The 10,830-nt window shown below is 44.5% G+C and overlaps 1 protein-coding gene and 1 non-coding gene across 2 annotated transcripts; one reads left to right on the forward strand and one right to left on the reverse strand.

Moving 5' to 3' along the window:
* Positions 1 to 6,148: 6,148 nt before the first annotated feature.
* Positions 6,149 to 6,222, reverse strand: TRNAN-GUU (transfer RNA asparagine (anticodon GUU)). Its single transcript has one exon. It is a non-coding gene; the product is annotated as a tRNA-Asn (tRNA).
* Positions 6,223 to 6,275: 53 nt separating this feature from the next.
* LOC123122114 (cysteine-rich and transmembrane domain-containing protein WIH2) lies at positions 6,276 to 8,685 on the forward strand. The gene is made up of 3 exons (XM_044542258.1): positions 6,276 to 6,473; positions 6,636 to 6,924; positions 8,374 to 8,685. Exons 1-3 carry the CDS (start codon positions 6,428 to 6,430, stop codon positions 8,429 to 8,431), a joined length of 393 nt encoding a protein of 130 aa, XP_044398193.1. The 5' UTR covers positions 6,276 to 6,427; the 3' UTR covers positions 8,432 to 8,685.
* Positions 8,686 to 10,830: the final 2,145 nt, after the last annotated feature.

Raw genomic sequence — 10,830 nt, forward strand, 5'->3', positions numbered from 1 at the left:
GGCCCTGCTATATGACGACTTATCATTTTTTTCTCTTATATTATTCACTGACAGGTGAGCCTCACCTAGGCTTTTTTGCGTAATTAAAAATTTCAGGGAGTTATCTAGGAACATTTACTCCAAGCAAATGCCATGCATGCAACATGTACGTCCGGATATGGTAGAACACACTGTATTTGCACCACACAACAAGTTAGATGATCACAAATCCGTATTTTATAAGTTTTAGCATCAAACTGAACATGCATCGCAAGTTCTATGACTCCAGTGATATTACTTCTCTTTTTTTTTTTCAATCCCAGCCATCTATACGACTAGATGCCTTCTTAAGCAGCGATGTAGCGTACGGAAATGCCAAACGGAGACCGAGCTCCATGGAGGCCTTTATTTGAAAACTTTAAAATTCAAAATTTTCAGTTTCAAAAAATTCTGAAAATAAATACATAATGTACATGTGTGCAAATTTTCAGGTCGAAATACATTAAAATGTGAGCTACACAAAAAAGACAAATCTGGGGCCTTTTAGCATATGTACTGTTCATCTATAAAGTCCATGATTTTGGTTTTTTTGTACAGCTCGCAATTCAAGGTATTTCATCCTGAAATTTTTCACACATACACTTTACATCCTTGCATACATGTGTATTTTTTTCAAAGTTTTTTGAGACTAAAATTTATGAATTTTGAATTATTCAAAATAAAGGGCTCCATGGAGCTCGGTCTCCAAAATGCCCTACTCTGTAGCGTACCGGTATAAAAGCTTTTGCGCTAAATCAAGGTAGGGCGGGCGCACGACCTCGCCCTACCGAGTCCTCCGCCTATGCTATGTGTCATGTGCGTCCGTGCTGCTGTGTGTGTGCTGCTGTGTATGTGTGCTGCTGCTGCTGCTACGTGTGTGTGCTACTGCCTTTCACACACACATACCACATGAGGGGTAAATGGTCTTTTCATGTATCATTTCCGCTCAAAATGGATGAAAGTGTCATAAAAGGAACAAAATTTAGACTCGTTGTTAGATAGGGAAGAAAAAGTTTTTCAGTGTCAAATAAGGAAACACAATTTAAGAAAGTGTTAAATAAGGAATTGTTTCAATATGTATCGCATGTACCGACATGGCTCCACAGTGCCAGTCCGGTCCATTATTTGCGCGTTGCGTTTGTTCGCTCACACGTTGTCCCGGGCACATTTGCTTCACCCGGTCGCTCATTTTTTTTGTTCTTTTTTCTTTCTTTCTCGTTTTCTTTTGTTTTCTTCAGTTTTATTTGTTTCCTTCATGGTTTTTGTCGGTTTTTTTGTTTTCTTCAATTTTATTTTCTTATGAATGTGTTACTTTTTTCAAAATACATTCTTTGTCATTTTTATAAAAACATGCTTTGAATACTTCTTATTATGAGAAAACATTTTTCCAGAACTATACATTTTTTTACATTTTACAATTTTTTCCTAAATGTCCTGAACACATTTTTTTTAACTTGTGAACATTTTTTTAAATGTAGCGACATTTTTCTGTATGAATCATTTTTACAATGTATAAACATTTTTCATAAACATGATTAAACATTTTCTACTTTTTTTAATCACGTTGTAATATTTGTATACTTCAAACATATTTAATATACATTTAAAAAAATTTCAAGTGCAATATTAAAAATTTAACATTTTCTTTGTTATATATATTTGAAAATTTCCAAATTAAAAGAAATTAGAAAGTAAAGCAAGAAAATGTGAATAAAAATGGAATAAAACACAAAAACAAAAAGTAACTTGTCGTCAGTAGGTGAGCCGTGGCTAATGGGCCGGCCCAATACATGCTCCCCTGCAGACGTGGCGTGGTAGGGTCTCATTTCCTGCCTAACCCCCGTTTCGGCGATTGTCTAGTGTCATCGGAGGAAGTGTGAAGGTTGTCTCTAATAGATCTCGTTGGATTCGGTCGGTGCTAGTCTTTAATGGATCTGCTTGGATCCATTTGTGTGTCTACAAATTGTAGTCTTTTAATCAATAGTTCTCTTCATCTACGGCGGTTGATGTTCTTGTATGCTGGTCTTGTAGGCGTTAACATGACGACTTCTCAACTGTCTACTATAACAAGTTTGGCCTGGTTCCTGTAAGAGAAGGGCGATGACGGCGACGCGTCTTCGACTCGCTCTAGTGCATGTAGTCGTCGAGGTGATTTATGGGCATATATATGATTTTTGTCATTTTGCATTCTTTGTATGGCATAATTAATAGATCAAAGTTTTCTCGCAAAAGAATAGCTTTTTTTGAAAAGGAGGATGGCCATGGCTTCTGCATTTGGACTGTGCATACAACTATTTTATTAATTATTCACAAAGAGCTTACAAAGTAATACATCAGTAAGTCTGAAGCCATCATCTTGGCAATATCTGTCGCTACTCCTACCAAGTTGATGATGGGGTGCCAATAGTCCGAGACGAATACCAAACAGACCTCGCACCAAAGCCTAACATATAAAACCGAAGGCCCCAACCAAGCCGCATTGCCAGGTCTGGGGCACACACCGGTCCAGTGCACTCTCAGAGGCCGCCGCCGCCGTCTTCCATTGATCCATCTTCAGAGCAGGTACTGACGCATCCACCTTGTTAGGCCTGCCGTCGATGCCACCACGACGCTAGACAACGTCACCTCCCTATGTGCGTTCATCATCACATCCGTCGCCGAGACCCTGCTGCGCCATGCCGCCGAGACTCCACATCATCGATGTGTCACCTGAAACGCCGCTCCACCGCAGAAACCGTCCACTGCTCCCTCGAGCCAATGCACACCTCCAAGAATGACGCCCCCAAGGGGGGAACGACACAAGAGCGTCGCCTGTCATTTGATCAACTGATCTAGGGTTTTCCCCGGAGGTAGCAAATAGAAGTGTGGAGCTTCTCCACGTCGATGCCTTCAGAAAAGGAACGATACAAAAGAGCGCCGCCATCGCCGGCCTTGGCAACTAGCCAGAGCAATGTTTTCACCTGGATCTGCTCGACGAACCCCCGTCTAGCAACGTGTGCACATGCCTCCACCGATCTCTACCGCCGCGTAGCGCGCAGGCCGCACCGGCCAGATCAGATCTGACCGGGGGCCATAGCATGCATGCCGCCGACTTGTCCACTAGGCCCTCCACGCCGCCACCGCCGATTCGAAACCAGATGGCTAATGACAGGCCTTGTACAATGCAAGACGCTTAGAAATGTGTTTAGTAAAATAAATTGAGTTTTCTTTAGCACCAGTGTTTATCTTTACAGAAGAGGTGTCTAATTAAGTGTGAACCTGTATAAATAAACACCAATGCTTGAAAAAACCTGATTTATTTCTCTAAGTATCTTCCCTAAGCACCTTGCATTGTACGTGATGGATACTACCATCGTAAAGAATACTCCCTCCGTTCTAAATTTGAAACGGAGGGAGTACTATTCTGGTTCCAATGAAATGATTATCCAGAAACGGCAAGTGCAAGGCTGCTGCCGACATGCTACTATGGGCTTAACTAAAGGAAAAAGAAAAACTCAAAAGCCGGAGCAATTGAGGCCACTCGTGACGACTCAGCGTGCCCAAGTGTCATCAAGTGGCCGAGCATCAAGCATCAGGCAGCAGAAAAGCAAAGATATATGCATGCTGTCAGTACTCAGTACTGCCCGCAGCACAGTTTGTGTGCTAAAGCACATGATTAAGACGATAAGATCAGATCGTGGCGTCCCTCCATAGCTTTGCCATGCAAGTGACCAGGTTCAGCTGTACGTATTGCATTATAGAAAGCGCTTATTCTCACATCATCATCGAGGTTCCGTCAAAATTCCATTCTCCACTGTCAACGCGGCCGGCCTACACCCGCCAAGTTGCAGCAGCAGAGATGCGATCTTCGGGCAGCACGGGCCGCACAAATTATACGGCCACGGCGACCGGATTCTCAGAATATTTTCCAAATGAGGGAAAGATCTGGACCCGTTGCTTTGCCTGCATCGGCAATATTCTGCTCAGCGATGCTTTGCCACTTTGAGGTGCTACAAATGGGGCACGCAGCCTGGCCGAATGAGGAAAGTCTCCGATTGCCATGTAGAGAGAGAGAGAGCATTAGGGAGAGGCGCGAAGAAGAAGAAGAAGAAGAAGAAGAAGAAGAAGAAGATCTAGAGAGAGGGAGGGGACTTGCATGGTGGTAAGGGCTTCTTCTGGTAGCCAAGGATGACTTGCCTGTGGATATATAGCTTGATCGATTACACTTACATCTCTGCATGTATATATGTGATTTCTCACTATGTACAACAGGCAGTCTCCTTGGCTAGCCCGAGTGGCCCTTATCTTCCATGTCAGCCTCTCATCTCTTTTCTTACTCAATCCATTCATCACAATTGGGTAATTGTTCTTTGTTTACTTCTTTTTTATGGGAAGATCAATCATGGCTCCCAGTTTCATTAGCGAGACCTGCCAGATGAAAACCCACAAGATACCGATCGAGCACCAAACCAGGTAATCACTCACCTGATCAATTTCGCTCTTGCCCTTCTATTCTTTGCTTCATTATATATGGAGCTTGATCGGTCGAGATCTTAATCTGTTCGCGCATGCAGCAGGCTGCAGCCACTCTTGTTGTTCTTTTTCTTTGTTTCATGCACTCTGCCGTTTGATCGGTTAAATTCCTATTTTCCTTCACGCATACAGCAGAAGCCGTTCGAGCGATCATCAAGCCATGGCCTGACTACTGACGACCATTCCTGCACCAGACAGCACACTCCACTCCAGATGCACATAGGTGCTTACGAAGCGCACGTATTTAAGGGAATCAAACTGTTTTACAACCTCTGCATCATAATATATGTCGTTTTAGCAGTTCAATTGATACGGAGGGAGTAGTATATACAGTAGGGTAGGTAGTGTCACTGTTTGGTAGGACGAGGATTCCAGAACCGACAGATTTTGTTTTCGAAAAAGGACCCAGATTTATTTTAGAGGTCACGAACGACCACTACCATCGTCAGAAAGAGCCGGCGACGCGCAACTATCTCTACTCCCCTACCAGAGTCAGCTTGACCTTGTCGATGGTCACACAAGAAGTATTCGTGCACGTGCCCGTAAAGACCAGCACCCCAGGGCTGCAATCGTTCACCATTAAACCCTTGAATCGATCTAAAGCACTTGACACTAAATCTCGTCATCAGTCACGCACAGCGAGAAACCCTAACCTCACTGTCCAAAGGAGACAACATGAATCTATGCCGGAGCTCCGCCGACTTAGTCATGACGGCGAGCTCGAGGAGGACTGGTGCTCGGAAGACCAACTCGAAGATGAATCGCCACAATCTGCTGAACACTGCTCCTTCGTGAGAAAGAACCCTAACCTAAACTACCGGCCAGAGCTGATGCACCGGGATCCCCTTCTCTGCCAATTGCCTGAGTGGCTAAATTACTAGCGCCTCAGTGGCTAAACTACTAGCCAGAGTGGCAAGTAGAGTGAAGGTGTATTCACGGGTTCGCTACTGAAGCTTGAAGGGGTTGAGTGCCTTGGACGCTGCAGTCGTGAGAGGGGAAGAGAAACCCTCACCATGGGAGTCTCATGTGCATACTTTCGTTTGGTCGAGAACCAACCTTTTTAGTAGAAAATGAGAAATGACCAACCAGCCAAGAATTCAACTCTATGTTTTGGTGTCATATATGTGTCATTAAAGTGGGTTATCATTTCTTTACCAAGGATTTAAGCTTTAATTCTGGTCTCATGTGATAAAAGGCCAAGCAGTACTTTTTTTTGCAAGGAAAACCCTCAGGCTCATTTATTCATTCCCAATGAAAGTTCATCGTTTATAAGAGCATTCAAAAGGAAGATAGAGGCTTCATCGACCCACATACAAGGTTCAGAAAAGGCCAAGTAGTACTTTTAATAAAAATGACACGGGCAATATTTTTGAACGAAAACAACACATCATGGCAATAAAAATAGTTTGGATGAAAACGACATCTCATGTGATGGCAAAATGGGAGAATTGAATGAAAATGAAACATTGTGTCATGGGAAAGTGAAAAATGACACGGGCAATATTAGTTTGAAAAAAAACGACATGTCATGTGATGGTAAAAACAATAGTTTTGATTAAACCGACATCTGAAGTGATGGCAAAAGGGGGAAAAATTAATTTAAATCAAAAATAAAAATCGCTAGAAGGAGGGCTCGAACCTCCGACCTTGTGGTTAACAGCCACACGCTCTAGCCAACTGAGCTATTCCAGCTTTGTTGGTTAGTTGCAGTGGTAAACCTTATATAGCAGTAGAGCCCACGGGAAGCGGAAGGAAGTCGCTGGGCCGCGGCGAGAACCCCGTGCGGTTTGCTTCTCGTCTCGTCTTTCCTCCGTCCCGGCGTCAACCAAACGACCCGCCCGCCCGCCGTAGATCACGAGGAGAAAGGGATCGGCTCCGCCGCCGACGCCGAGAGAGGATGAGCTACCAGCAGGTCCCTCCGCAGGAGTCCTACCCGCCGCCAGGCAAGTCCCCGCCCCGCCCCCCGTTCATCTCTCGCGAACTCCCCCCAAACCCTCCCCAAATCGGCGCCGACGCGTCACTTTCCCCGATCGATTGGGGAGCGTGTGTTGCTGGGTAGGGCCTGCCATGGTCTGATCTGCGTTTTTGTTCCGCGCGGCCTGCAGGGTATTCGCCGGTGTACCCGCCGCCGGCCGGCGGGCAGCAGGGCCCGTACTACCCGCCGCAGCAGCAGCAGCCGCCGCCGCCTCCGGGGTACCAGGGATACTTCAGCCAGGGCCAGCCACAGCAGCCACCGCCCTACTACTACCCGCCCCCGCCGCCGCACAGTGGCCATCACCACCACGGCCACCACCACCATGACCACCACGCCGAGGACCACCACCACCACCATGGTCATCATCACCACCACCACCACAACGACGATGACTGCTGCCTTGGCTTCCTCAAAGGATGGTAATGTTAATTCAGGCCTTCTCTCAATATGTATTATGAGTTTTGGGCATGTGATTCGGATGTGTTGCTGGCTGTGGTTAAATTCTTGTTTATACTGCACCAGTAATGTAGTTTTTCTCTATGACGAACTTGGAACTCATTGTTGAGAATTGAGATCATGGGGTCATGCTTAGTTTTTCTTGAGCTAGCTCTTTGGTGTCTTTTTGAGAGGGGCTTGGTTGGTTCTTTATGAAATCGTTTGCATATTCGAAACTAAAGTATGTCTGAATCGCGAATACATCATCCAGAGATTAATTTTCCTGTGCTGGCTGAATTTGTGTAATAAATAGATAATTCAGTAGTTGTTGCCTAAACAAAAACTTCACAATGAGAAGTCTTGTATCTACTAGCACCTAAGAAACAAAGCATTGTGTAGAAGCGATATTATACAGAATCACAGATATATGCTGGTGTGCATTTGCCTCCATATTGAAACATTTAGTAACACACAACTTCGAGATGATGCCACGCTGTAGCAGGAGCCCATAAAGTTTTTGTTGACCATGTGATATTTGATTTATCAATATCGTTAAATCCATTGTTTATCATGGTTAGTTGACATATTGTTTGCACATCTTTGGAACACTGCATTTATGCACTCTAAATCGACATCTAAAAGAGAATGGAGGTAGGATACGTCTGCTAGACTGGTGCACACTGTTGCCTGATGCAGAGTTGCAGATAGTCATTGACCTTAGACAGCGGCTATCTGGAATAACCAATAGATGCTCATGTTCATCAATGCTTTGTGTCCACCCAAAATACATCCCTTTAGAAGTGCGTATAATTAACTTGTTTGAATGTACTACCTGTTGGCTGAACCCAAAAGGAAAAAAAAACAGTCAGTGTGTTATGCAAGCACCTGTTGGATGACTGATAGCTGCACACGTCATTTTGGGCACCAAGCCTTGAACCTGTGGACTAGCGAAGAGTTTTCATTTCATGCGAAATAATACTATACATTTAATCAGTCTTTAAATTATTAAGTAGATGTAAGGTAATCACTGAGGGCGGGCTTGGCGCAGTGGTGAAATCCTCCCCACTTGTACCAAGAAGTCCTGGGTTCAAACCAGCCTCTCTGCATTGCACTTTGCAGGGGTAAGACTAGGTTCCTATAACCCTTCCCTTTGGGAGCTTCTATGCACTGGGTCTGTCCTTTTTTATGTAATGTAATCCGTAGCTGAAAGTCTACATGCCTTAATCAATGTATTTTCGGGGTTTTAGACTTACACCATACCGGAGTGTCAATTCATACTACACAGGATAATGTCTTGGTACAGATTTCTTGTTTGACAAAGATGTGTATAGATGCTTAACTCAATGGCTGAAGCATTTTATTGCACAAGACCCCCGGTATTTCCATTCTATTTTCCTGTTTTCATCGCATTAACCTTGCGTTTCCTTTTGCAGGTTGGCCGCTCTATGCTGCTGCTGCTGTCTGGAGGAGTGCTGCTGCTGTTTCTGGTAATGTGCGTGCTTGGAAGCTACTCGTGTCTTGCATGTTCGACATTGGGCATGCCGCAGTATCCAGTGAATCTTCTGGCTTGTTATTATGTGTAGCTATATGAACTTAGTCTGTTACCTGTGTCAAATAAACTGTGTTTACATTGTTTGCTGAACTGCTTGGGCCATGGATGAACGGTGTTGTGCAAAGTGTACATGATCCAGACTTGACTGTATTTTATTGGTTGATTGTGGAAACTTGGTGCTGAAATGCTCGTAGATGCAGATCTGAAAGTTTGTACTTTGGCACAGTAACTGATAGGTCATGCTGTTAATTGATCGAAAAATATGAGTGTTCTAAATAACTGGTATAGAAATATTGGCGAATTAGAACTCTCCCGTGACATATTCAAAAGTAGGGTTGGAATCCTAAAATCAAACAAGTAGCTGCTGCCACAACTGACTACTCTGTGCCAGGGCTCTAGTGTTTTTACCTGAAGACCACGGGTTCTTTTTATACCATGATACCCACTCCTATGAGGCAAAATTGACAAATTTGATCTATGGACGAAATCAAATCACAGAATGAACTGCCCGTAAAACTATTTCACACGGCTGACCTTTTTGTGTGACGCCCGACACGAAGGCGCCACACTACACTGTGCAACGCCTCACAGATAGGCGCTATACGCCTGCCAGCGTCGCACCCGTGTGATCCGAAAATTACTAAGTCAGTGTGCAGCGCCTGAGAGCTAGGCGCCACACTATACAGTGTAGCGCCTAGCTTCTAGGCGTTGCACTAGTGGTTGCTTCATTTTGTAGTGCAACCACTAGTGCAGCGCCTGAGAGCTAGGCGCCACACTATACGGTGCAGCGTCTAGCTCTTAGGCTCTGCACAATGACTTAGCAATTTTTAGGCAGTCTGGGGTGCAACGCTGGCCAGGCGTGTAGCGCCTATCTGTGAGGCGTTGCACAGTGTAGTGTGACGCCTTCGTGTCGGGCGTCACATAAAAAGTCAGCCGCGTGAAATAGTTTCACGGACAGTTCATTCTGTGATTTGATTTCGTCCACAGGTCAATTTTGTCAAATTTGCTCTCCTATGAGGCTATGACAGAGCATAGATTTCTTAGGAAAAGAACTTTATGGGCTGTAATCCTGCAGACCAAACAATCGATTGCTGCCATGACTACTCGGTGCCAAGGCTATAGGTTTTTTACACAATAGGTAGATGATTATACACTGTAGTTTTTTGTTTACCTTATACTATACACTACTTTTTACCCTAAAATAAACAGTTGTACACTATAAACATCAATGAAGATACAGCTTATATGCTCTAGAGCATTCTACTAAGATTGTTAAGGATATATACTGAAAAATAGACACTGACTTGTATAAATACATTACAGTACATATAAGTTCCACAAACTAGAAAACAATTCAATGAATGTTTCAAACTGAATTGTAAAAAAAAAAACATCTCTATGAGAAAATCAAAATCTATCACAAGCTAGAAACCAATTCAATGAAATCTATCGCAAACTAGAAAACATCTCTTTCTCCAACTTCATATAAAGGAGTTTGGCGTCTCAAGAAAGCCGGTTTGTCTCAAATTTGCCGTCAGATTGTAGTTAGCCCGCGTATATTGAGATTGACAAAGCCTGACGTAATCATCAAGGCACTTATCCAGGTGTTCATCATTTGTTCTTGCACTCTCCAAAGAGGAACCAATGGTTCCGATCAGGTGATCACAAAGGCATAGGCTCTTCATTCTACCTGTCATCCACAAAGGGTTCTGTCGTGGAATTGTCACGGCAGATGTCCTCAAGCTAGGACTTAGTCGTGGAGCCATCGCCGCTAGGAAGCTTGAAGGGGTTAACGGGACAAGGAACACGAGGGTTTATACTGGTTCGGCCCCTTACGGTGAAGGTAAAAGCCTACGTCCAGTTGAGGTGGTATTGATTAGGGTTTCGATGACCAGGGAGCTTAACTGCTATGCCTGGCTCTCGATGAGATCTTTCTTGTCCCTAAACCGCTGCCGGGTCGTCCCTTTATATAGAGAGGTTGACGCCCAGCGGCTCTCAGAGTCCCGGTCGGCTTATAAAAGTGTCCGGCTCGGACTCTCAACTATTCTTGCCTTACACTACAAGTCTCGCCATACGGCGGTTTATCACTACGGGCCTTAAACCATCTCCGGGTCTTAAGCCCATCTTTGGCCCACCGTCTTCAGGCTTAGCACCCGGCTTCAAGTGATGACCCTTATGAGTAACCCGGCCCCTTCTGGCGGGTGACTCTAAGGTTTATATCCTCAACATTAGGCCCCAGATTGATTTGAGCCGGCTCATGTCAATCTTCAATTCTTTCGACAGAAAATCTTCGGCTTATAATTGTGTGAAGGCCATAACCCGGCGTGACGTCATCCTC

This window comes from Triticum aestivum, chromosome 5D (assembly GCF_018294505.1).
Source record: "Triticum aestivum cultivar Chinese Spring chromosome 5D, IWGSC CS RefSeq v2.1, whole genome shotgun sequence".
Lineage (NCBI taxonomy): Eukaryota > Viridiplantae > Streptophyta > Magnoliopsida > Poales > Poaceae > Triticum > Triticum aestivum.